This window comes from Lichenostomus cassidix, chromosome 26, assembly GCF_008360975.1.
Source record: "Lichenostomus cassidix isolate B80296 chromosome 26, HeHo_3.0, whole genome shotgun sequence".
In the NCBI taxonomy this organism is placed as follows: Eukaryota; Metazoa; Chordata; class Aves; order Passeriformes; family Meliphagidae; genus Lichenostomus; species Lichenostomus cassidix.
The window spans coordinates 1,754,869-1,781,215 of record NC_139506.1 but is presented as its reverse complement, the minus strand read 5'-3'; the positions used below and the strand labels follow the sequence as shown (position 1 = coordinate 1,781,215).

Below are 26,347 nucleotides of genomic sequence, written 5' to 3'. Positions count from 1 at the left end.
TGTCCTGTGACAGGGATGTGCCTGGACACCCCAGAGGATCCCACTGACCCACAAGGGGTGAATTCCTCTGGGATGGATCTCCCTGGGGAGCAGGGGAAGGTCCTGGAGGAGCCCAGGTTTGGAACAACAGCAGAGCAGCAGCCTGGCCAGGCTGAATCCTGCCTGAATCCTGCCTGGATCCTTCCTAAATCCTGCCTGAATCCTGCCTGAATCCTGCCTGGATCCTTCCTAAATCCTGCCTGAATCCTGCCTGAATCCTGCCTGAATCCTTCCTAAATCCTGACTGAATCCTGACTGAATCCTCCCTGAATCCTGCCTGGATCCTGCCTGGATCCTTCCTAAATCCTGCCTGAATCCTGCCTGAATCCTGCCTGAATCCTTCCTAAATCCTGACTGAATCCTGCCTGAATCCTTCCTAAATCTTGCCTGAATCCTGCCTGAATCCTGCCTGAATCCTGCCTGAATCCTGCTTGGATCCCACATCTTCTTCGGGCAAGGGCAGGACCCCATGGGCATCCCCGAAATGCTCATCCCTTAAAGGACAGAGGGAATGGCCTTTGTTTTGCTGTTCCAACTCCTTTTGCCCACACATGGTGCTTCCCCAGACTGAGGAGAGACAGGAATTTTTTGCCTGGGATTGAGAGGAGCAGCAGAGCTGGAGAACATCCTCCAGCCCCTGCTCCAAGTTTGGTCAGCAAACACCCAACAGAGCTGGGAGTGCTGCAGGAGAAGGGGACCTCAGTGCCTGATCACCCTCAGGACAGCTGTCCCCAAACTGTCCCTTCTGCCATGACCCTGAAGCTCATGTGCCACTGAGCTGAGCTGAGCTGCCTCCCTGCTCTCCAGAGGAATCCATGGCTTCTCCTCCGCAGGCTCCCAGGAATGGGCTTTCCTCCCAAACTGTCACAAATTACAAAACCCAACTGCCCTTGAGGAAAAGCTGGACCTGGATGTCGGGCTGCTGATCCTCATCACCGCCCGACCCTCGGGCTGGGAGGGAAAATGTGTCCTTGGGCAAGGAGAAAGGCATTCCCAGTGCTGCAGCCCAGCCAGCATTCCCCAGGCTCTGGGTAACGCTGCGAGCTCTTGGCTGTGAAGGGATGTTCCTACAAACCACAGAGCTCTGCAAACCCTCCCGGCCCCCTGCAGAGCTCTTCTGCGACATCCCACCATCCCAGGGGAGGAGAGGCAGCTCGCTGGGATGGTTGGAGACACTCGGGAAAGCAAATGGGACGCAAAGAGGAAGGGAAAAAAATCCTCCCAGCAAGAAAGAGACAAACTAAAAACAGCCTTTTCCCACAGAGGATCCCATCAGAGTCCTCCTGCCTCTCTGGTGAGGCTCATTTGGTGGAACATCCACCTCAAACTGGGCCACAAAAGGTCATTTCAAGCCAGGAGCTGACCCAGCAGCTCTTCCCCTTACGGAGATGCAGTTGGACACTGTGACGTTGAGAAAAGCTTCTCCTGGAAGCTTTTCAACTGAGAAATTGGTGGAATCATTCTTTGTGCAAAAATAAGCTGATCCGTGGAAAATGAACCCCAGTGAGCGTCAGGAGCACCACAGGGACTTCCCTGCTCCAGTCAGTCCCACACTGGCACCCACCCATGGTGCCCTAGGAACGGGGAGCCACTTTTCAGCCTTTTCCCTGATCCCAGCACATCCATTCCCAAATCCAGGAGGATGAAGCACCCTGGTCTAGCTCAGGAAAAACAGGACAGAGGGTTGGTGGCAAGTTCAGAGGGAGATCCCAGGGGTCCTGGTCCTCATCCCTGCCCACTGGAAGGACCAAATTCCTTGGCAGCTCCAGGAACCAACACAAACCCCCAAAACCTCACAAACCTCCTGCTGCCTTCAGCTCCAAACACCCCAAATCCCACCTGCCCAAGACCTCTCCACTTGCCCAGGAGGCTCCAAGCAATCTCTCCAGCCTGGAAAACCAGCACATCCTAAACCAGCCTGTCCACCCCAGCACATGAGGATAGACTCATCCCTCTGCTATTAAATTCCTTTAAATGCCAGCAGTAAAACCAGAGAGCAACCTTAAAACTAATCAACCTTTCCAGGAGTTATGCTATGTTTAATAATATTTAATGAGCTGCTGTGGGCCAGAGGCCTCCCAGTCCCTATTTAGCTGTAATTTACAGCCCTCAGCGAGCTGTGGACAGTCGAACAGGGAAAATCCCGGCAGCTCCAGCTGCTGCAAAGGGAAAGAATCAGGGAATGTGGGGATGCACAGGGAGCATCGTGGGCATTGAAAGGGTGGGTGAGGAGGGGGCACAGCACTCTCAGACCCCTCTGAGCAGAGCCAGCTCCTCACAGGGCTCTGAAAGAATCATTTTGAGCCCAGGATCACAAGCCAGCATTTCCTTGCAAACGCAGTTTCCCTGCGCAGGGAGAAAATCCAGCCGTGATTTACACCACAAGTCCATCGCTCCTGCAGCAACACCCATTTTTCCAATGAGCAAACAACGCATCAATCCTCAACCCCTGCCAAGACTCAGAGGTGACATATTTATATCACAAACCCTTTGAAACGAGATTGTCTTGTGATTGCAGATTTTCACTGGGCCTGGATAACAAAGTCGTGCCCCGGCAGCACCAATAAAAGCGATAATGTTATTTATAGTCGGTGTTATCCCCTTGTTCCGCTATTTAACATCACACAGCTGGGATCTGCCAGCTCCTTCTGCACCTCTTTTTGCTGCTCAGATGCAGTTCATCTCCTGCCCTACAACCCCCACACCTGCAGGTTATTTGTTTTGTAGACCTGGAGCAAGGAGTGATCCCCAAGAATGAACTCGAAGTGTTGTGCATGGGGAAAAACAGCAAATGGAGGGGTGAAACTTCACCCCCCAGCCCGATTGCCACTTAGCTCTCCAGGGCCCTTATTTATTTAATTATTTAGTATTTAATTCCTTCTCCAAGCCTTTGAATTCCAAATCTTTCCCCTCGTTTTGCACACAAACACCCCCAAAACTGTATCCTCCCCCAGCCAAGCCAAATCTCCAGCCCTGGGGAGCAAAATGCAGGGAAAAAGGGGAATAAAGAAGTCCAGGCAAGCTCTGATCCACTCTGTTCCACACCAGTGCCTGATGCCAAAGCCAAACTCCGGATGCTGGGATGAGGGGATTCACATCCTGGGGTGTGGAAGCATCAAGAGGGACACAAGGGGAGCAGGATAGGATCTCCTGGGTGCTGGGAGCAAACATCACCCACAGCAGTGCCTGCTGCAGGGACACTGTGGGATCCCGGGTCACCATCATCCCTGAACCAACTTGTCCCAGGCCTCAGCCCTGCCTTTGGCAAAGGAAAGGATACAAATGAGTTCTGTAGAGCTTGTGAAGGGGAAAGTAAACCAAGCGAGTGTCAGGAAAATGGAAGTTTCTCCCCTGCCTGGTATTTCTTGCTGTTGTCGGCAGCCAGGGATGAAGTTTTAAATCCAAGAAGGGCCCTGGGCATTTCCTGTAGCTGGGAGACACTGGGAGCGCTGGGAGGGGGGAGCGTGGCTCCCCCTGCGGCCCCTGCCTCGAGGGTGAAGGGATGTGACCCACTCGGGAAAGTGTCCCCGGCGGGGGAGGGTTTGGGATTAGAGGGTTAACGAAGTGGCTGGCAGGACGCACGTGACAGGCTGTGGAGTGGGGGTGTGCGGGGTGGGGGGGCTGCGGACGATCCCTCCCTCCCCATCGCCCCCCCGTCCCCCTCCTCCTGTCCCCCGCACAAAATCCGCTCCCGCGGACCATCCCCGTCCCCTCCAACCTGCGCCATGGAGACACCGGGCTGCCCGGCCTTTCCCCCGCCTCGCCGGGCCGGGGGTCCCCCGGGGCTCCCCCGGCCTCCCACCGCCTTCGCCCTCGGCCCACCGGGGCCCCACCGGCGGCCGCCGCCGCTCAGCCCCCGCCCCGGCCGCTGTCCGCCGGCCCGGGCAGAGCCCCGCTACCTGGGGGTCGCCAGCCCGGGCCCCCCCGCCGTGGCCGTCCATGGGAAGCCCCTGTACCCGGCCGGGGCTGCAGGTACCGGGGAGCGGCGGGTGGATGGGGTGCCGGGGCTGCAGAGCCGCTCCCGGCGCCTTCTGCTTCTCTTCCCCCTCTCTGCCCCCGGGATCTGCCGGGAGCCCCAGCACTGACCCCCTCAGGAGAGTCATTTCTCCGATACGCTCTCTCGGGCTTCTCCGAGGGGGCCGATGTCGCGATATGGCCCCGTCGGGGACCAGCGGGACATCCCCCGACGGCAGCCGGAGCCGGCAAGGGCTGATGCTGCACAGCGTCGGCGGCCGGGACTGTGTCGCGACACAGACAGGACTCTCCGGGACCGTTCCGCTCTCCAGAAACGAGGGGGGGAAGAGGGAGAAAAGGCGGAGGGAGAGACCCAGCCCCGCTGCCGCGACGGCGGGGACCGGCCTGGGGTGGGGAACGGCAGATCCCCGTTCTTGGGGATGGAGAGCGGCCCCGTTCCCCGGAGGAGGCTGGAAAGTCGCGTCCGACTGCTGTCCCCGGAGCCCACCGGGCAGGAGCGGCGGCAGCCAGCGCGGTGCGGCCGCACGGACGGGCCCGGGGCTGCGGGGGCTGCGGGAGGCCAGGCTGCGGGGCTGCCAGCTCACCCGGCTCCCCGTGCCCGGCTCCCGAGCTCCAGCGCTCCCCGTTCCCTGGCACTCCCCGGTGCCTCGCTCCGGGACAGTGACGCTCTCGCTCCCCGGTACCGAGCTCCGGGCTCCAGCGCTCCCGGCCCTTCGGGTCTCCCCAAACCATCTCCGCAGCTCCAGAGCACCCGGCTGCCCTCGGCCCGCATGTCCCGGGGCTCCGCACCCTCTCCAGGCTCGGACAGGACGAGGCTCATCCCCCACACTCGCCGTTCCTTCGCACTTCCCCAGCCGGGCCCGTCGGGGGCTGCTCGGCAATTCCCACTTTCGCTCTGATATTATTCCCCCACTTTCGCTTTAATCTAAGAAGCAAAAGGCAGCGCCGCGGGGGCGATGGGAACCAGGTGGGACCCAGCAAAGCCGCCTCGGGGAACAGGTAGAAAAGGACCCGTGAACTGCCGGGGAATTGTCCGGGAATACGGGAGGGTCACTGTCACGGAGCTTACCTGCTCCCGCTCCGGCGGGGGGATGCTGCCGTTCCACGGGTGTTTCCCCAGTTCCTGGGAGTCCTTTCCTTGCCCCCATCCCTCCACTAATGATCCTTTTGAGTTCCTTCCCCTCCCCATTATTCCAGGAATTGTACAGCTGTTTCCCAGCTGCCGCCTTCCCCAGCGCCGCCGAATCTTTCAGGGGGTGTCAGTTTAGGAAGGAGTGGGAGAAAAATATCTGTATCTTCCCTTTGTCCCCCTGTGCCGCTGTGTTTATTTAGCTACGTCCTTGTATCCTGCTCCTTCCTGCCTTTTCCTTCTTTCTGACTATTTATTTATTTGTCTCCAATGCCAAAACCCGCGGGTCACTCGGAAATGCGCCGTGTTGCCTTTGAAAAAAGTGGGAAAAAATTCCAGACTCCATGCTTTGTGCAGCAGGACTTTACTTTGGTCATTTTTCCCCCCCTTAATTTTGGTTCTGTTTGGGTCTGCTCTTTGGTGGGACTTGGTTTTTATCATTAAAACCCTCCAGCCTGGCGGCCGAGCTTTTTGGAGGCCAAAGCAGGGAGGAAACGGCAATTTGGCCTCATTCCTTTGCCATTATCCATGACCAGACACATAGACAGGTCGGTACCGAGAGGGACAAGGAGCAGACACCCCCCAAACCTCCCCCAAATTACAATTTCTCATTAATTCAAAGCAGCTGGAGCTGGGCTCGGCTGCTCCATAGCCCCCAAATTGCCATAATTAGAAAACAACCAAAAATCAAAACCGAAAGACCGGAAAAGGCTGTGGCAGGGGCTGGTTTGGGGGGTGCAGAGCCCCGGGTGGGTCTGCAGGGATGGGGACCCCATTACCCCATTGGGATGTGGGGATTAACGGGCTGGGAAGGAGAATCCATCCCAAAAGAGGCGTTTCTCCTCTCTGGCTGCAGGCCTGATCTGCCCCTCCGAGGGAGCCAGTGGTGCCCACCTGCAGAAACCCCAAAGCTCTGGAGCTGCCGACTGGGGTGGGATCAGGGCAAACGCAGTGGTTTTAGGTTGTCCCCTTCCCAGGTGACACCTCTGTGCCCCCTCAGCAGATGGGGAACCCCAAGCCACCCCTCCCCATCTGCTAATTCCCTGCTCAGTTCTCCCTTCCCTGGCTCAGCCTATCGGGGTCCCACCAGCACCCAGAATCTTCGGGAGCTGCCAAAATCTGTGTCCCCATGTGGGGACAAACAGCCCTCCTGGGGTACAGATGTGGCCTCCAAAGCGTGTGGCAGGGATTTCTCTCCTCGATCCCATTCCATCAGCCACCCCAGTGATGCAGCAGCACCGAGGGAAAGGGGGAGCCCCCAGATTTCTTGCTCTGGTCCCAGAGGAGGTGGAGGAAGGGGAGCTCTTCTTCAGCAAAAGTAGCAGGGAGTTATTTTTTACTCCTTTCCAAGTGTTCTCCCAGAAGCTGCAGCTCCAGGAAAGTGCTGGCTCGGGGGCACAGAGCTCCCTCTGAACTGCGGGGAGTGTGGGGGGCTGGATATGGCCCTGAGCCGGGGTGGGGTTGGGGTCACTGGTGGGTGCTGTGGCTCTGCCCTGGGCACTGAGCCGGGTGAAGGCACCAGCCTGAGCGGGAAGGGAGTGGAAGGAGAGGGATGAGGAGAGTGGAGCAAAACTGTCTGCAAAAATTCCCTGTGCTCACCCCTCTGCCCCTCCCCAGCCAGCCACAGCATCCCAGTGGGACCCTGAGCACCCCCTGGGACAGCCGGTCTTTCCCCACCCTCAAGGAGCTTTTCCTGCCCACAGCTCCTGCAGTGAGGACAGATTTTCCGTGCTCAGGGATGGATTTTCCCTGCTCTGTGTCCTCACTGAGCCCTTTCTTCTGGGGCAGTACCTCGGGATGAGGGATGGGATGGGATGGGATGGGATGGGATGGGATGGGATGGGATGGGATGGGATGGGATGGGATGGGATGGGATGGGGCTTTGGCACGGAGCCTTCTGGGCTCCCCTAGCACTGTTAACACCCCCTGTCCTGTGTCTCTCCCCCGCCAGGTGAGAAGGGCTGCAAAGGTGGATTCCAGGCAGTTCCCACAGCCTGCAGGGTCCCCCCGAAAGCCCCGGGGGACTTGGGGTGCCCACTGGCAGCACCCCTGGGCAGCCTCCGGGAGCACAGGATTGCCGAGCTCCCCGAGCCTCTGGGCAAGAGCAAGAGCAAGAAGCGGAGGAACAGGACAACCTTCAGCACGTTCCAGCTGGAGGAGCTGGAGAAGGTTTTCCAAAAGACTCATTATCCCGATGTCTACGCCCGGGAGCAGCTGGCGCTGCGGACAGACCTGACGGAAGCCAGGGTGCAGGTATGGGCACAGAGCCCTGGGGCCGGAGGGAGTGGCATGGACACCCTGGGGGCTGCCAGGAGGGGGGTTTTCCCCTCTCTGCGAGGTGGTGCTGAGATAAAAGCTGGTTTTCCCATGAATATGCTAAATCCCAGATGGATAATCTCAGGCCATGTGCCCACTGCACCCACTGCTGTGGTGTGGATTTTGGTTGCCTTTGCATTTTCCCCCTGGACAAGCACCCAAAGGGTGGAAAGAGCCAAAATTCGGGAGCTCAGTGCCAACCACCCCACCTCAGAGCCTCCTAATCGTGATCCCTCCGTGCATCCATCATTCCCAGCCACCCTCCCCAGCTCAGCTCCTCCAGCTGCCAGCCCAGGACAGGAATCCCCGGGAGCTCAGTGTGGATGCGGCTGGGAGTGGCACATCCCGGGACATGGGACTCGATGAGATCCTCACTCCCTGATTCGTGAGTTGCTTCCAGTGGTGTCTCCATGCGCTTTGAGGCTCCCAGTGGGAAGAGCAGCTGAGAGGTGCAGCCGGCAGGGAGGAAATGAAGGTGGAGGGGTAAGGAAGGGAGCAGGGAGCAGCCGCTGGGAGCTGCTATCCCCAGGAGCAGGAATGGGGACAGGGCAGGGAAGTGTCCCCGGAGGCTACACCCACCCAGCGCCCACCAGAGCCTCCCAAGCCTCATTTGGGGTGGATTGAGGAGAAATCTCTGTAGCCACGGGAGCCCCAAGCCAAGGATCCAGGTAGTGCATCCTCCTCTCCGGGAGATGCTGCGGGAGCTGTCCCCGCCCCAGCGAGCGCCCGTCCCCAACCCAGCACGGAGGGGACATGCAAATGGGACATCAGCACCCCAAAAGCCTCATTCTGCAGCAAAATTTGGGATAAACAAGTCCCAGAAGCATCAGGGCAGGAAAAGAATCATGCATGGAGCAGGGTGGATTTTCCATGCGGGATGAGAGATATTCCTGCTGTTGCTGTCGGTGAGCTCCGACGCTGAGCACAGCGCAGCTTCCTTCGCCCAGCCCCGGCTCTGGGAATGCTGTGGCACTCTGTCCAGGCCCTTTTCCCGCTGGGGAGGAGTGCGGAGCTCGGCAGGAGGCTGCAGTGGGCAGGGGAAGGATCCCCACACCTCAGCCTCCTCCTCCATCCCCCAGGTGTGGTTCCAGAACCGACGGGCCAAGTGGCGGAAACGGGAACGGTACGGGAAAATCCAGGAGGTGAGAGATGCCGCGGGAGCTGCTGCAGCCCTGTGTGCCCCACTCCCGGAGGGGTCCTGTCCCACTGCACCTGCGGGTGCCCCACATGGCCCATTCCTGCCCCTCCTCCCCTATAGTCCCACCCACCCTTGGGCAAAGTGCAGTCCTGGATGGAAAAGAGGGAGAACCACATTTGGCCACATGCAGGAAGATGCTGCTTTATGTCCCACTCCATTTCCCATTTCCCACGCTTTGGGGTGTTCCTCCTTCAAGACCCCCTTTAGCTCTCCGCCATCCATCAGTGCTTCCTGCCCCCCTTTTCTGCAAAATTTCTTAGCCCCCCCCCCTAAAAAAAATCCCTAACACTTGCCAATATCGAAAAGCATAAAAATAATTTAAAACTCAGCTTCATGTACATCCCTGAAGCCAAACTCTCCTGGGGGGAATATTTCAACCAGGATTCAACACCCCCAAAGCCATTAAAATAGAGCAAAGGAATTGCTCCCTTTGCACCCTGCGGGTGGGGGGGATGAGTGGGATCTGAGGGGGGGATGAGAGGAATCTGAAGGGCAGGAGTGGGATCTAAGGGGGAACAGAGGGAAACTGAGCGGGCAGTGATGTCCCCACCCTCATTTGAGGCTTTTTTTTTGTCATTTCAGCTGCAGAACAACCTGTGGCCGAGCCCTGGGAGCCCCCCGGGGCTGCTGCCCCCCGAGAGCATCCCATCCCCCTGCATGTCCCCATATCCCCCGACCCCCAGCAACAGCTTCGTGGGCATTCCCGGCTCCCCGAGCTCCCATCCCGGCATCAACAGCCTCTACTCCCTGCACGGCCTGCCCCCCCCGGCCCTGGCCCCCCACCCCTTCGAGCCGCCCCCCCAACACGACTACAAGGCGCCCACCCTGATGCCACTGAGGATGAAGGGCAAAGAGGGTGCCGGGAGCCTCCTGAACTGGGCCACATGATCCCCCAGCGGGATGGACACGGAGCCTTCATCCCCCCGGAGTGTTCCCCACCCCCCGGCAGCAGAGAGTGGGGTCAGGGTGGTGGGGTCACCTTCACCCCTCTCTGCACACCCGAGCTTTCCCACATCCATCACGATGCTGTTGTCCCCTCACCCCGCTGAGGGGGGTCAGAGCAGGGCTGGGGGAGGAAAAAGAGGCACCCCAAACCCAGGCTGCCCCAGCGGGGCTGGCACAGGCAGCTCGGGACCCCACAACGGCTCCCCAAAATACATGAGCCCTCCCAGCACCTTCAGTGAATGGGGTTTGATGGAGATTCCAGTGGCTTCCCCACCCCCTCCTGTGTCCCCCCTGCCCGACCCGGGGAGTACCAGCCGTGGCTGAGGAGGGGATTGTGCTGGGGGGTCGGGGGAGCACCAGGGCACGGGGATTTCGGGGGCAGTTTCTGAAATTTGGCCGCTCACCCCCTGCCCAGTGCAACCAGCGATGGCAGAAATTGGGCTTTTCCTCTCCCAGTTCCATACTGGGAAAGCTGCTGGTGCTCCGGCGTTACTGGGGTTACCAAGGAGCCCCCAAAGCCCTCCCCAAAGCATCACAGCTCGTTCTGCTCCCTCGTGGAGGGGAAACAACACAGCACAGCTCCTGGAGGCTACAGAAGCCCCTGGGATGGGCAGTAGATCCATGGGGTGGGGGCAACAGGGATAAAGGATCCCAAATTAAAGGCTGTTTCCCTGGGGGCGTCAGGAAGGTGTTTTAATCCCAGCAGGTTGGACCCCTGAGAGGTGTTCCAGCTGGGCTGTTGGGGGCACAGCTGGTCAGTTTGGGGTGGGGGTTCTGCATTCGGGGGGGTGCATTACTGGGGTACCTGCATGGCCAGTCTTGGGGGGACAGAAGCACCTCATTGTATCCAAGGTGTTTCACCTGCTCTGGGGGTCCCCAGAGGGGCATCCTGAGTGCCCCCAAGTGCCAGCATGTTCTGTCCCCTCCTCCACCCACCGTGCCCTCCTCCACCCCAGGGAAACCCCACAAAATGAAGCCAGGAATGGGGGCTCCTCTCGGCCCTGCTCGCCCCAGAACCAGGAGATGCTGGAGCACCCCCAAGGACACTCTGGGGCCAAACCCCTTCCCTGCAAAATCTGCAGTGCCACCCTGCCCCAGCTCCCCCATCCTGACGGGTGGGGACACCCCCGTGGGGCACCTGCACCCCTCGGGGAGGCACCAAACCTGCTGCTCCAGCCCGATTTGGGCCAAACCCCAAGGTTTTCAGGCAAGCCCTGGCACCCTGGGCACAGCCTGACCACAGTGGGTATCCCCAGGAGGCAGCCCAGGGGTGCCCACCCTCACCCCGGACATCTCACACCCCCTCCCACCGGTGGGGATTTTGTTATTCATTTCTGAACAATAAACCACATTTTTCATAAGTTAATTATGGCTCTGGCAGCCCTATAAAGCCAGGGGGAGCTGGGGATGGAGAGTCCCACCAGACTACTCAGGCCAGTTCCGGTGCTGGGAATGGGTTTGGGGTGCAGGATGGTGCTGGAAGCACCCAGGGGGTGCCAGTGGTGGGTGCAGCCCTGGCAGGATGTTGGGGGGCACATCCAGACCCCAGCTCTGTGCTGACCACAGCTGACCACTGGGGCTCCACACAGATTCAGGGCTCCAGCTAGATGTCACCTGAGGCAGAGGGGAGGAGGGCAGGATGGGATCCCACACACTTGGATTTGCTCCTGGAGCTGCACAGGCTCAGCATCCCAGCAGGTGATGGGGTGGGAATTGGGACTGTCCCAAGCTCCCTCTGCCCACAGCCATCTCTGCAAATCCCTGCCTCAAATCAGGGTGAATCCCCCAGGATTTCATTGCCCAAGGCTGCTGCTGCCCCTCTGCCAGGGAAACTGAGGCCAGGCGATGTGCAAGGCTGACTTGGTGTCAGGATCCTCTGCTGGGAGCAGAGAGCAGAGAAAATCATGGTGGCAACACCACACTGGTGTCAGACACCCCAGGACAGAGCTGGGGGAGGGTTCAGTGAACAGCACAGACAAATGCCTGCCAGAACTTGCTCCCCCCGAGGCCACCTGCCCCCCCAAACCAGCAGACCGGGGTGCAAGGTAATGCTAAACCTTCTGGTGAGGGGCCATGTACCCCCTGGGATTTGAGGGGTGAGTGGGGACAAGGACACGAGATGAGGAACCCTCATCCCAGCTCAACTCCAGGCAGCAGGGACAGGGGACATGGACAGAGCCCAGCCATGCTCAGAGCAGAGATATCACCAAATATATATAATATATGTACAGCTCCTGCACCCCTCGCAGGGTGAGGGGAGCCCACCCCGGCCCCTCGAGCCCCCCAGCCCCCCTGACCCTTGAGGGGCTGGGCAGGGCCAGCCTGTTGTCCCAGCCAAGGGACACTCCCCACTCCCACACTGCCACCTGCTCCCCTTCTCGGCTGCGGGGGCACGAGGAGGGTGGGTGTGCCTCCCAAAGCATCACACGGGGTGGGCAGAGATCCCCCACCCGACAGGAAACCCCCAGGGCACCCTCAGCTCCGGGATGAGCCTGGAAGGAGGCTGAGGGGCAGGATGTGCTCTCCATCCTCTTCCCAAGCCCACCAGAGTGCTGCAGTCACCCACACCCCCCAAACCTCGCTCCCCTGCCCCATGGCAGCCGCTCAGCCTCGAGCTCTCCAAGCAGCCCATCCTGCCTCGCCGTGTCCATCACTGCAGCAGCTCCTCCCAGGAGATGGGCCGGGAGAACACCTCCCGCTCCAGCCACAGGTCGTAGTTGACCTGGAAATCCTCGGGCAGCTCCACCCGCTGGCCCAGCACGCTCTGCAGGCAGTTATCCACGGGCAGGAAGTCGGGGTTGCCGTGGGCGCGGTCGTAGCGCCGCGAGTTGAAGCGCTCGATGCTGGCACGGAGGGCACACTCCTCCGCCTGGAAATCCCACGGACGGGCGTCCAGGTCTGGGAACAGGGAGGAGAGTGCTCAGAGTGGAGCTGGGGAGCCTTCAGCAAACCCAAATCCCTCGGTGTTTGGGTTTAACCCCAGCCAGACTGAGCACCATTCAGCTGCTTGCTCATTTCCCCACCAGCCAGGCCAGGGGAGAATGGGGAGGGTAAAAAGCTGGAAAATTGGTAGGTTAGGATAAAGTAAACTTAATAAATAAAGTAGAAGTCATGCACAAGGAAATAAAAACAAGGAATTAATTCCCAGCTTCCCAAGGGCAGGCAGGTGTTCAGCATCTTCAGGAGAGCAGGGCCTCATCCTGGGGAATGATTACTTGGGAAGACAAACACCATCACTCCCAAAATTACCAAATTCCTCCTTCTTCCCCCCACTTTATATTCTGAGCACGATATCCAAGGGTCTGGAATATCCTTTGGTTCTGTTTCCTCCCAACAACCCATATACCCCCAGCCCACTCCCACTTGTCTTTGTAGGTAATTCCAACAAAGTGCAGAGCCAGCAGCCACCAACAGCTCCACCACCACTTCCAGCATCCCCACCACAGGGAAACAACCACAATGAAGCCAGAAATGGGGGTTCCCCTTGGTCCCACTGGCCCCAGCACCAGGAAATGCTGGTACACCCAAAAGGACGCTCTTGGGCCAAAAAAAAAAGCCCAAAACTGCAATACCACCTTCACATCCTGATGGTGGGAGTGGGACACCCCAGTGGGGCACCTGGACCCCCTCGGGGAGGTACCAAACCTCCTGTTCCAGCCCAATTTAGATTAAAAAAGAAGGTTTTCAGCCAAGACTTAGCACCCCTGGCAGAGCCCTGATCCCTGCGATGTCACCACACCAAATCCCTCCTGGGATTCATTTTCCCATAGGAGCCCTCCCAGTGCTGAGCTTTGCAGTGGGAGTTGAGAAGGTTTTGAGAACCCAGCAGTATTTTGGCTTTGCTGGACAGAGATGGCACAGCACCAGTGCTGTCTCCCAACATTCCCACCCCATCAAGTGGATGGAAGTGGGCAAGACTCTGGGAGGGGACACAGCCAGGCCTGCTGACCCAAATTAGACAATGGAATATTCCAGACTCTGTGATGTCAGCTCAGATATAAAAGCTAAAAAAAGGAAGAGGAATGAAGGGGCATTTGTTAAGTAAAACATATGCCTTCCAAAGCAGCCACTCCATGTGCTGGAGCCCAGCTTCCTGAGAGCTGGCTGAACATCACTTGCTAATGGCAACTAGAGAATAAACCTATTTTTTTCTTCTCTTGCTGTACTAAACTGCCTCATCTCAACCTACAAGTCATTTCCCATCTTTTCTCTCCCCTGTTCAGCTGGGAAAGGGAGAGATAGAGCAGCTTGGTGGGCACCTGGTCAAGCTCAACCAGCCAAGGTCAACCTACTGCACCTGCCTGAGCCACAGGCAGCAAAGGGGCAGCAAAGGGGCAGCCAAGGGGCAGCCAAGGGGCACAGAGCCTGGAGTGGGAACACCAGGGATGCCAGGAGGTACCGTTGCCGTAGGCCCAGTCGTCGTTGAGGCGATGTCGCACTTTCTGGTAAATGGCAGACATGGTTTTCATGTTGCTCTTCCTCCACTGCCGGCCCAGGTACTTGGTCTGCACCTTGAGCAGCTTCAGCACGTAGAGCTGCATCATGGCCTGCTTCACCTTCAGGGCTCGCTTCAGGATGGGCGCTGACTTGAACACCACCAGCATCTGCCAGGAACAGCCCCAGATCCCAGCTGGGATGGATTCCTGTGCCAACCCCCTCCTCTGCTCCCCCTGCTCGCTCCTCACTACCCACCAAGCGCTGGGTTGTCCCAGGGTATCCCCAGGCTCCCAGTGAGGTGCTAGTCTGAGCTCCAGAACACTCCCAGCCCTCCCACTGCCAGCCCTCACCATGGTGCGGGAATGCTTCCACTTGGTCAGCTTGTTGAGGATGCGCAGGAGGTTGATGCAGGAGAAGAGGTTCCGCCAGCAGAACTGGTTGTTGTCTCCAGCTTCCTGTGGGGAAGGAGATGCAGGGTCAGGCAAGGGATTGGAGTGGGGATGGGGAGAGGCTGTGGTGGTCTGAGGAGCCATGTCCAAAGGGGACAGCACAGCATGTGAGCATGGAATCATCCAATCATGGAATTAGTAAGACTGGAAAAGCCCTCTGAGATCATCAAGTAAAAGGGTCCCCCAGCATTATCAAGAGCACCAGTAATCCATGTCTCCAAGTGCCACATTCACATATTTTTTGAACACTTCCAGGGATGGTGACTCTATCTATCACTGCCCTGGCCAGCCTGTACCAGCGCCTGACTATCCTTTTCACGAAGAAATTTTTCCCAATATCCAACCTGAGCCTCCCCTGGCACAGCTTGAGGCCATTTCCTCTTGCCCTGTTCCCTCGGAGCAGAGCCTGACACCCCCCAGCTCCACTCTCCTGCCAGGGAGTTGTGGAGAGCCAGAAGATTCTCCCTGTGCCTCCTTTTCTCCAGGCTGAGCCCCACCAGCTCCCTCAGCTGCTCCTGGTGCTCCAGTCCCTTCCCCAGCTCGGTTTCCTTCCCTGGACAATCTCCCCCCCAGCAGACACTTGCCACCCCCATCCCCCTCCCCAAAATCCCAGCGGCACCAGGGGCTGAGCACAGGAGTGCTGAGGGTGCCAGGGCTGGGTGCTGGAGCCCTGCTGGCTCCCTGCATCCCAAATTCCCCTGGGAAGCAGCCCAGGTGCCAGGAGTGTCACAGCAGGAGGACTCACCAGGCTCTCCGCCGTCAGCTCTGGCAGCTCATGCACCACACAGTATGGATAGTCCAGCACGGAGATGCTGCAGGAAGGAGAGGAGAGGTTGTGCTGTTCCCCCAGATCCCCCCTGGCCTGGGGGCAATGCAACCCCCACTTCTCACTCCCTGGAGATGGGCTGTGCTGGGAACTTCCCAGGTCTGTCTGAGGCTGAGCCACTGCCAAGGAAACAGGGACCTCTCCCCACATCCCAGGAATGCACATGGGCAGCCTCCTCCCTTACCTGTTCTTGGCAGTGATATAGGACATGATGTTCTGGTTGAAGAACTTAAGGATGAGTGGGATGCAGTTGGCAAAGACCAGGTGCTGGGCCATGTACTCAAACTGGGGAGGAAAAAGGTGGGTGAATGGGGACCCATTTGGGGTCCTGCCATGCCCAAGGACCCCCAGGCACAGCTGGACCCTGGCTGGACCTCACCTGGTAGATGTGGTTGAGCTTGAAGTGCTTGAGCAGGAGAAGCAGCACAGCAGAGATGGCCTTGACGATGATCTCCTTGTGCCGATTGACATCCACCCCCAGCTTCATGCTCTGCAGCACGGTGGTCCTGGGGAACACAGAGGGATTGTATCAGCAGGAATTCTGCCCTGTGAGGATTGTGAGGCCCTGGGACAAGTTGTCCAGAGAAGCTGTGGCTGCCCAATCCCTGGAAATGTCCAAGCCCAACCTGATCTAGTGGAAGGTGTCCCTGCCAATGGCAGGGGGTGGAACTGGATGAGCTTTAAGGTCCCTTCCCACCCAAAATATTCCATGATTCCATAATCCTTGGGCTGGGGCAGGGCCTGCCCTCCCAGTTCCTGCAGTGCACCATCCAGGGCACAGCAGGTCACATCCCCTAAGGAGCCCCAGCCACACCATGTCACCCCCTGTCACCCAGCCACACCATGTCACCCCCATGTCCTTCCCTTCCCACCCCCAGCCAGCCCCTCTGCTCCACAGCCACTCACGGCATCTCCTCTGGCAGCACATCTGCCAGGATGTTGATGGAGTCTGTCTTGGCTTTGGAGGTGGGGGCTGCAGCCAGGAGGATCTTCAGCAGAGCAATCTGGGGAGAAGGGAGAGATGGAGGGGGAATGGGAGCTGCAGAGGATTGGCCACAGGCCCTTTCCCCACTGCAGGAGGGAGGAACAGGGCATGGGCAGAGGGTGAAAAATCTGGGATGCATCACTGGAAATGGACTGATCCAGGGGATCCAGTGCTCCCCAGCTCACCATGTACTGGGGCAGGCTGGGCAGCAGGCCCTGGTACAGGATCTCTGCAGGGACTTGCTCCACTTCCTCTTCCCCCTGGTGCCAGGAGAGACCAGAAACCCTCATCCCACCACGAGCTGCCACCAGCACCATGGTGCATGAACCCGAGGGCAGCACACCCCCAACTCCTGCCCCAGAGAAACCCCTCCCCAGCAAAACAAACCCCTCGGCCCTGCCAGTAAACCCAGCAGGACCAAATGCCCTCAACTCCCAGCCCAGGATCTTCATCCCATCCCTTCACACTCACTCCAGAGAGCGGGGAGCGCAGGTACTCCTCTTCCATGTGCACCTGCACCTCAGCAATGGATGTGTACTTGTGCTGCAGGGGGACAGGGGGACAGGGAGGGTCACCACAGCCCCCCAGTGCTGCCTTCAGCCCCAGCCTGCTCCCACCACCCTGTCACACCCCTCCCAGATCCCTGGCCCAGGGGTGACCCCTGTAGATGCGCAGGATGGGAGCTGCTGGGCTCAGGTCTGGGAGAAGCCCAGCAGGAAAGGATGAAGACATGAAGAAAAGGATGGAGCCCCCTAAGAAAGGGGCTCAGAAAACCTTTGAGTCCAGGGATTGAGATGAAACCTTAAGGCTTCTCTCCCATCACAGGGTGGAGGAAGGGGAAAGTGGAAAATTCACCCTGAGCTGTGATGGGAGCAGGGAGATGGGCAAGGGGCACCCATGCAGCAGCAGGGTCAGGAGGAATTCCTTAATGGACTCACCAGCTTCAGGGTACGGATGCTCTCATGGATGGGCCTGGGCAAGCCCACCACAGTGTTGGTGTCACTGGAGGAGGGAAAGAGCCAGGCTGGGAGCAGGAAGGAGCAGGGCTGAGCACCCAGGGATGGGGCAGAGGCCACCCAGGGATGAAGCCATGGACCAGCCAGCCCAGGCCTTCCCTGCTGCCATGTGGAGACAAGAGCAGCACCCAAACTAGCCTCTCCCACAGCCCCCCCATAATGGCAGCCCTGGGCTAGCTCTGAACCCACCTGCCCAGCGTGTAGCCGATGAATTTGCTGCGGCTGGATTCCAGGAACATCTCAATGTCCTTCTCCCTGCAGCAAAGAAGGGAAGAGTCACATCTTCCTGCCCATCCAGAACACCACAGCCCCAGGCACAGGGAAAAGCCTCATGGTCAGGTAAAGTGTGCCCAGCCAACCCCGCAAGAAAACAGCCATCAAAGTGACCACCCCATCCCAAACACCTTCCCTACATCCCTGCTGAGATTCCTAATATTTAACAGCCTCCATTTCCCTAGCCCTGCTCCAGCTCTCCCAACAGGGAGTCCCCCAGACTCACCGGACCTTGGGAGCCCAGGGCAGCCCTTTGGGGCAGGTGATGCGGTCACTAGGGGGGTGCTGGGTGGGAGGGGGCATCACTTCATCCCGTTCCAGGGGGAAGGTCTCTCCCTCCAGGCTGTTGTCATCATCGTTTTCCTCTTCTTCCTCGCGGGAGTCATCAGCTTTGTACGGATCTCGCTCATTGAAGGCATCGAGGTTATCCTGCTTAATGAGGGCCTGGAGAAGGGAGAGCGGGAAGGGAATATCCCAAAACCAAGCCCAGATGCTGGCAGTGCCCTCCTCGATGTCCCCATCCCCACCTTGTGCTCCCTCCTGCCGCGCTTCTGCTGCTGCTCGATGAGGTCGGAGGCGGAGGCGGGCGGGGAGGCTGCCCGCATGTTGCGGATCACCTGGATGCTGTCCTCGGGCAGTGGTGGCAGCCCCAGGATCTCCCTCTTCTCTGCCTTCATGCTCTGCAGCTCCTCAAACCCTCCCAGGGTGCACTGCAAGGGAGAGCACAGCATGCTGAGCATGGGGAGCTCCAGGGGCATCCATACCTGCCCTTCCCAAAGGCACTTTCCAGGATCACAGAATCATTCAGGTTGGAAAAGCCCTCTGAGATCATCGAGTCCAACTGTTCACCCAGCACTGCCAAGGCCACCACTAATCCATGTCCCCAAGTGACACACCTACATATCCTTTAAATTCCCTCAGAGATGGTGACTTCAAAACCTTGTTGGGCAGCCTGTGCCAATGCCTGACCACTCTTTCTCCCAATATCCAACCTAAACCTAGCCTGGCACAGCTTGAGGCAGTTTTTTCTTGTCCTGTCCTTTGTTCCCTGGGACCAGAGGCTGACCTGCACCTGGCTATCCCCTCTTGTCAGGGAGTTGTGCAGAGCCACAGGGTCCCCCTGAGCCTCCTTTTCTCCAGGCTGAGCCCCGGCTCCCTCAGCTGCTCCAGACCCTTCCCCAGCTCTGCTCCCCTCTCTGGACACACTCCAGCCCCTCTAAGTCTCTCTTGTCCTGAGGGGCCCAAATCCTTCCCCACGGTTTCAAACAGGAGCTGCCTGTCCTGCACTCCCCTGGTCATTGAGAGGCAGGAGGGCCAGGAGGATGTCCAGGCATCCACAACTGCAGTGCCCAGAGCTTTTCCTTCCCCAGCCAGGACCTTACTTTGGGTCTATCCTTCAACAGACACAATATCCAATGCTCCACACCAATATCCAATGCTCCCCTATGGGGCAAAACCTGGGACTGGGTTAAAAGACAAATGAACACCAGAACAAGAGGATGGAGAAATTACAGGCAACTCTGAGAGCAGAATTCCCTCCTCTGCCAAGTATCAAACCACACATCCAACATCCCATGGCCTCTCCTTACCAGCACAGTCTTCCAGAGCAGAAGCAGCACCTTCTTCATGGGGAAGTGTGGAGCATGGCCGCTGCAGAACTTGGTCACCATCCCAAAGAGCATGACAGAGAAGGGCTCGTTGTTGTACAGGGGGGCTCCTGGAACCACACAGCACCATGAGCCAGCAATTCCTCATCGCCAGCCTCACCCAATCACCAGCCTCACCCCAATCACCAGCATCACCACCCTCATCCCCACCAGCTTCAAGATCCTCATCTCACCCCAGACAGCTCCCTGTCCCTTTCCAAGGCCTCATAAACTCCCTAATTTCTTATCTCTGTGTTGAAATGACAGCCCCAATACTCCATTTTTTTCCCAGGCTGAGAGCACCCAGCAGCAGAAAAGGCTGAATGGCTTCTTCTGCTCCCTTTCCTTTGCTCCACAAGTTGAGGAGAAACCAACCCAGTGGTGCCAGTCCCTGTGATGCAAGACCTAGAGCCAAACCCCATGTCACTCTCTCCAGCCCTGGCAGCTCTATCCTGGCTCCTGATCCTCACCCAGCTCTGCTCGGAAGGTTTGCCTCATGCTCTTCCACTCGGGTTTGTCTCCCTCGGCCTCCTGGCGCACAGTCTCCACGATCAGGTACATGATGTTCAGCAGCACCCTGCGAAAACCAGGCCAGCTGAATCCCAGAGACTGGGATAAGTTATGGAAGCACTGCCAGCACCCAGGGCTAGGGGAGAGGCTGGAGCAACCCAGACCACATCCAGAATCCTGGTACCTGCTCCACACCAGCACACAGGCACTGGGGGAGAAGGTCTCTGCAAGTCCAAACAGGAAAAAAATACAATTTCCCAAATTTTACTGCTTTCATATTCCCAGTCTGTCCCATTCCTGCTGTGCAGACTGAGCACGACAGACATCTGCGGATGCTCTCAGAGCTGCAACAGCTCTGGGACACCTTCCAGTGGCAGTCTCAGCCTCCCAAAGCTCCCAGAAGAGCCTGGTCCCCCTCTTTGTCAACCCATCCCCACTCCATACCTGAGATCAGTGCTGTCAGCCAGGGAAATGGCCGGTTTCCTCACTGCACTGGAACAGGCCGCGCTGTTGCTGTGGAGGGAGCGATGCCTGATGATTTTTGCCTTTTCTTTTTAAATACCCTTTTATACATTTTTTATACCTTTTATATATCCTCTGGATCCTCTATACCCTTAACCTACATGCCTGTAATTTTTGCAGTCTGATATTCTAGCTTAGTTTTGGGGTTCTGCAAGGCAGAAAGACCAAACATTCACAGTAAGAAGCCAGAAAGCCCTATACTATCAAAAAACTCGAGGTTTCAACCTTCTCTCTAAAACATATTTTATAAACTGGGCTCTAGCATCATTGGGGAGGGACTGTTAAAATAGAGGGAACATTACTTCATTTATTAAGTTTCTTATTGGGAAATTCTAGACAAATATGCTACTCTGCAAAGTCCATAAAAATTGTATACCCATTATACAGTGTGTACATCTCGGTGTGTTCCACCTTTGCAGAGCTGTGCACCTAAGATCCTATTAAAATATGGATCCCCTTTAACCATGTCTGTCTCATAATTCTAAGATGACCCAAAAGGTGACAGGAGAACAGCTCAGAGGGAATTTGGGGGAATTCAAACTCTGCCACGGGCATTCCATATGCCAGTGCCAAACCCTGGGACACACACTGCTGCCATGAATTCCCTGCTCCCAGCACAGCCACAGGAGGAGGAGCAGACCTGCCTGGGGACCCCACCAGAACAAAAAATATTTTATATTTGGGTAAAATATTTTATATTTGCTGCCAGGTACTTTGACTCATCAGGAATTTCGGGAGAAATCAGATATAACCCTATATTACATATATACCCAAGATAACCGGAGTCACTCTGGTGGATGCAGGAATCAGATTAGGGATAGATGGATAGATAAGCTTTTTGCCATAAACCAGAAAAACTCTTCCCAAGGAGCTCCAGAGCCATTCCTGAAGTGTTTCCCCGCAGTACTCACTCAATCTCCATGTTCAGCAGCTCCACCAATGCGTTGAAGGTTCCCACTTCCAGCAGGAGGAAGATGTTGTACCTCATCCAAGCCTGGACCTCGGCCTCGGAGCTGCACTCCCCGAAGGTGCCTGCAAGGAGAGCCTGCTGATCCCACTGCCACGGGGATCCACAACCCCACAGTGCCTCGCAGGGAATGGAAAACACATCCTTCAAACCGAGGGGAAAACTGGGATGCACAGGATGGAACTGCTCCCTTTGGGTAATACATCCCAGGTCAGGCAGAACCATGGCAAACATTGGCAAATCAGAAAAATTTCAGGCCAAACTGCTCTAAACTATCTGGTCCCATGAGATTCAGCTTCGTTCCAGATATCCCAGGTGGAATGAAATCCACAAGGAATGAAAATTATTCAAAATATTATATATTAAAATGATTAGTAATTATCATGTCATAGTAATACTATATATGCATTATATTATATATTGATATATCATGTAATATATAATGTATATATATTTTTGTGTATAATGTTTAATATATAATATTAATATAGACTATATTTAATGCATCTAATATAGGAAATATAAAGCATTTAATATATAATGTATATAATGCATAAAATATATTATATATAAAATTTAGCATGTAATATACATAATATATAATATACACTACGTTTTATATATATTCTATATATAGTACTATATAATAGTATATAGTACTATATAATCTATATAGTACTATAAAATCTACAATACATATATAATATATAGTATATAGTATACAATATAAAGCTATATATACAATATAATATATATATGCTATATATTACATATTGTATATCATATATATAATGTATTAAATATATACAAGACACACAAATACATACATAAAAACCTTATGCCCATAAAGGAGTTCCATGTTAAATATTTAAATATACATCCTATATTATATATAGTATAACATATAAAATATAAACCATACAATTGTACTGTATCTCTAACTGTATAATTATATTGTACTATATATAATACCTATTCCTATTATATATATTTATACTACATAGTATCTACTATGTGTAATACATACTACATATAATATCTATTTCTATTCTATATATTTGTACTATGTAATATATATAATATAATGTATACTATATAATATATACTTTACATTACTATACTATATACTATAGTATAATAACTATATTCCAATAGAAGCCATTTGATGGACTCAGCAGTGGGGCAAACAGAGGCCAGTGTCACCTTGGGCCACATAGAGGATGGCTCGGGCCACACGGAGCCTCTTCTCGCGCGCGGTGACCTCCAGCCCATCCAGCAGGCGCATGGCGTGGGTGCGATGCTGCGTCCGCTCCAGCTCCGACCACTTCTTGTCCCGCACTGCAAACCAAAGCACCTGCCATTTGGGCACAGCCTCGCTCCCAGACACACCCAGAGGGACTCAGAGTGACAAAAGCAGGGAACACGGTGCTGCTGGGAGGAAGGACTGCCAGGGATGGGTGATGGCTGAGGAACCTGATGACTCGAGGTCCATCGAGTCCGGGCGCAGGAACGGCGAGGCGGGACAGAGAGGTGGGGACAGAGAGGGTGATGGCTGAGGGATGCTTCCTGCCACCCAGCAGGTGATTAGATCAGTTATGGAATCATGGAATATCCTGAGCTGGATGGGACCCACCAGAATCATCAAGGCCAACTCCTGGCCCTGCACAGAACACCCCAAAATCTCACTAGGACCCTGGGGGTATTGTCCAAACGCTCCCAGATCTCTGGCAGCCTCGGGGCTTTGCCCATTCCCTGTTCAGTGCCCAGCACCCTCTGACGGAAGAGCCTTTTCCTGATATCCAACCTAACCCTGCCCTGACACAGCTCCAGCCCTTCCCTCAGGTCCTGTCACTGTCACAGAGAGCAGAGATCAGAGCTGTCCCTCGGGAGAAGCTGCACACCCTGGTGAGCTCTGGCGTCAGGCTCCTCTCCTCCGGGAAGAGAAATGTCCATCCCTCCCCAGGGGAAGAGGAATCCAGAAAAGGCTCTTACTGTGGATCCTGAAGTCCTCCTCAAAGCATTTTCGGTTGAGCAGGAACTCTGGCCCCTCTGTGTAGCTGTAGAGCTCTGCCAAAAGAGGAGAAGCTCCAAAAACCTGCACTGAGCTGCAACTCAGCCCCAGGAACTGCAGTTTTAGCCAAAATATCAAAATGCTAAAAAAACCCCACACAGTGTAAGGCCAAAAATATTAATTACACGTATCCTGTCCCTTTTAACATCAATAAGGCATTTAAATATAATAATAGAGCAATATTGGAACTGACAGAGCTCCTTTAATTCTACCAGGAGAGGAAATCACAGTTGATTAATTGATCCATCAAGGAAGAATTCCTTACCCGACAGCTCTGCTGCCCATTTATCCGTGTCTGCATATTCAAACTCCAGGTCTGGCGACTCCGAATAGCCCTGAAAACACGGGGAAAAAATCAGTTCCATTACAGCATATTTCAGAAAAACCAAAATCCCTGAAAACACTAACAATTCACCTCATCCTCCTGCAAATCCAGGGCTGGTTTTCCTGGTTTAGAGACCGAAAACATTCCTGCAGCACAAACGTTACCGAGGCAACTCCAACCCACCTCCTGCGTCTCCATCAGCTGGTGCCGCATGGAGCCACTGCAGCACCCCCAGAACACCCCCAAAGCACAACAAACATGGCAGGAGACAGGGAGAGGGCTCTGTGAGATCAGGGAGCTCTCACAGCTCACCCATTTCGCACAAAATTGGGAACATACGGGCTATACCCCTCTGCCATCCCGGCAAACGGGATCAGTGAGGATGAAACAACTCCAAACAGCTTTGGAGAGGCTGGAAAAATATCCAGAAGCTTTAGAGCACAAAACATCAGCTCCCTTTACAGTAGTAACAAACATGGACCCACAGCGTTCCAGGGCACCCAGCCCTGAGTGGCACATATGCACAGCAAGACCCTCACAAATTTCGGGATCCTGAGCACAGGGCAAATCCACACCAGAACTCTCCTGAGCACGGGGAGGACCCAGAACAGAATCCTCACAAACTTGGGGGAACCCACTCGAGTGAGGGGAAGACATAAGAAAGTCTCCCAAATTCTGGGGGCACCCGTGCCTGAGAAGGGGACAGACCTATACCAGAACCATCCCAAAGTGAGGGCACCCTCTCCTGAACGAGGGGCAGACACACAGCAGAACTGCCTTGAATTATGGGATTCCCATTCCTGAGTGGCAGATCCACAACACCACACACTCCTGGAACACCCACCCCTGAGCGAGGAGCAGAGCCACAGCAGAACCATCCCAAGTTTTGGGGCACACACCCCTGAGGAAGGGACAAACCCAGAAACAAATCCACACAAATTTTGGGGCACCCAGCCCTGAACGAGGTGCAGATCCACAGCAGAACTCTCCCAAATTTGGGGGCTCCCACTTCTGACGGAGGGGCAGATCCACCTCAGAACCATCCCGAATTTCAGGAGTCTGAGGAAGGGGCAGCTCCAACCCCCTGGCTTGTGCTGGTTCTGACCTGCTGGGCCCTCCACCGCCTCAGGCTCTCCCAGATTCCCCCTCATATCCCTGCCCTGGCTTTCCAGGGACCTTTCTGAGGAACCCGTGGGAGTGAACGGTTCTGGGGCCACCCCAGGAACTAACCACTTTGGATATCTCAGCTCCACACAACCTTCCTGACCCCAAGGCTCAGGGTGACCCCAGCACCGCGGGGTATCCTCGGAGGATTCGGTCACCTCTTGCTGGACCCATCCCTGGTCCGAGCACGGCAGCGGGACCCGACACCTGACCCCGGGCTGGTACCGACGGGGAACACCGGGAACACCCCGGGATGGGCTGTGAGACCCCCGGGCCGCCCGTGTCACCCCCGTTCGGGACCGGCGGACCGAGCCACCCTCGCGCCCCAGCCCGGTCACACCGAGCCGGACCTGGGGAAGGGATGGACGAACGGGAAACCGGCACCGAGCGAGACCAGGCAGGCTCAGCGCAGCCCCGGGTCCGAGCAGGCCGGGCAGGGAGAGGCCTCTCGGCTCCACAGCCCGGGGCCACTGCGCCAGAGCACCTGTACCGCGGGAGCTGCCGCTCCAGGAGCCGCCCTGAGAGCAGCACGGGAGCACCGGGGCCAGGGGACCGGCTGGTCCGGAGCTGCTCCGGGGGAAGGCGGTGCCCAAGCAGTGCTGGAAGAGCCGGACACCCCCCGGCACCGGCACTGCGGGTACTGGCACCCCTGACACCGGCACCCACCGGGACCCACGGGCACCGGCACCGCCGGGCAGCGGCCGGACACCAGCACCGCCCCTGGGCACCGGCATCACCGGCAGGCCCCGGACGAGGCCCGGCGCGGCCCGCCCCGCCCGGGAAGGCCGCCCCGCTCCCGGCGGCGGCGGGCGCTGACCTCGGAGTCCTTGCGCGGCGGCCGGGCCAAGTCGCGGCCCCTCCCGGGCGCGGCCGCCCCGCCGCGGCCCTTGTTGTTCCCCGGGACCGGGACAGGACCCGGCCCGGGGCCGCCGCTCGGCTCCATGTCGGCCGCTCCGCCGCGCCGAGCTCTCGCGAGGACTCACCCCCTCCTCTCGCGGGAGCGGCAGGGAGAGCCGGGGCAGCGCCGCCGCCATGTTGGGAGTGGCAGCTCGGGGAGCTCCGGTTTCTCCGGTGGGTGCGATGCAGCTCCGCCCGCCGCTCCTGCCGCTCCGCCGCGGCGGCCGCGTCACGGCCCAGAGCTGCCCGCCCCCGGCGGCCACGGCCGGCGCGACACACGGCCGGGCGGTGTGCCCCGCCCCCGCGCTGCCATCTTGGGTGAGGCGCGGCCCTGGGCACCGCCATGCTGGGTGTGACACTTCCGCCCTCACTCGCCCCGGGGTGTGGCCCGGGCGCTGGGCGCCGCCATGTTGGGAGTGGCAGGAACAGGCAGATCCCAAATTGAAGGCATTCGGAACAAAGGGATCCTCAGTGAAGTGACAGGTGGGGCTCAGACCCCAGGGGGGTGGGGGGGCCTGGTGGGGGTCAGAGGGGAGTTAGACCCCGACAGAGGAACCTGGTAAGTTTAAACCAAACCACAAGTTAAGATGCCCCGTTGGGTTTAAAAGAGGGTTAGAGCCCAAATTCCAGATTTCTGGCATTTCTCCAGACTCCGAG

At 56.8% G+C, this 26,347-nt stretch overlaps 2 protein-coding genes across 4 annotated transcripts; one reads left to right on the top strand and one right to left on the bottom strand.

The window, feature by feature from the left end:
* Window positions 1-3,764: 3,764 nt before the first annotated feature.
* On the top strand, window positions 3,765-10,367 carry ALX3 (ALX homeobox 3). Its single transcript, XM_085082984.1, has 5 exons — window positions 3,765-4,011; window positions 6,469-6,471; window positions 7,095-7,396; window positions 8,539-8,601; window positions 9,240-10,367. Exons 1-5 carry the CDS (start codon window positions 3,765-3,767, stop codon window positions 9,543-9,545), a joined length of 921 nt encoding a protein of 306 aa, XP_084939110.1. The 3' UTR covers window positions 9,546-10,367.
* A 1,436-nt stretch (window positions 10,368-11,803) lies between these two features.
* Window positions 11,804-25,925, bottom strand: STRIP1 (striatin interacting protein 1). 3 transcript variants are annotated; one of them, XM_085082980.1, is made up of 21 exons: window positions 25,777-25,925; window positions 23,570-23,639; window positions 23,226-23,300; window positions 22,437-22,571; window positions 21,178-21,298; window positions 20,189-20,257; window positions 19,705-19,811; window positions 19,178-19,305; window positions 18,116-18,298; window positions 17,815-18,032; window positions 17,505-17,570; window positions 17,238-17,301; window positions 16,771-16,842; window positions 16,485-16,559; window positions 16,221-16,318; window positions 15,694-15,820; window positions 15,499-15,599; window positions 15,234-15,300; window positions 14,390-14,494; window positions 14,002-14,206; window positions 11,804-12,500 (listed from the first exon to the last, which is right to left on the bottom strand). In XM_085082980.1, the coding sequence occupies exons 1-21, from the start codon at window positions 25,825-25,827 to the stop codon at window positions 12,253-12,255; spliced, it is 2,385 nt and encodes a 794-aa protein (XP_084939106.1). In that variant the 5' UTR covers window positions 25,828-25,925; the 3' UTR covers window positions 11,804-12,252. The 3 variants fall into 3 exon arrangements, with proteins under 3 accessions (XP_084939106.1, XP_084939104.1, XP_084939105.1); XM_085082978.1 differs by lacking the exon at window positions 25,777-25,925 and adding an exon at window positions 25,611-25,766; XM_085082979.1 differs by lacking the exon at window positions 25,777-25,925 and adding an exon at window positions 23,720-25,470.
* Window positions 25,926-26,347: the final 422 nt, after the last annotated feature.

Bases quoted from the DNA above. Each gene is read 5' to 3' on its own strand.
- ALX3 (XM_085082984.1), top strand. From the start codon at position 3,765: ATGGAGACACCGGGCTGCCCGGCCTTTCCCCCGCCTCGCCGGGCCGGG. The intron at 7,397-8,538 runs GTATGGGCACAG...TCCATCCCCCAG, and splicing joins TGACGGAAGCCAGGGTGCAG to GTGTGGTTCCAGAACCGACG. The intron at 8,602-9,239 runs GTGAGAGATGCC...TTGTCATTTCAG, and splicing joins GGTACGGGAAAATCCAGGAG to CTGCAGAACAACCTGTGGCC.
- STRIP1 (XM_085082978.1), bottom strand. From the start codon at position 25,736: ATGGAGCCGAGCGGCGGCCCCGGGCCGGGTCCTGTCCCGGTCCCGGGG. The intron at 23,301-23,569 runs GTAAGGAATTCT...CTCTTTTGGCAG, and splicing joins ATGGGCAGCAGAGCTGTCGG to AGCTCTACAGCTACACAGAG. The intron at 15,821-16,220 runs GTGAGTGGCTGT...TGTGTTCCCCAG, and splicing joins GTGCTGCCAGAGGAGATGCC to GACCACCGTGCTGCAGAGCA.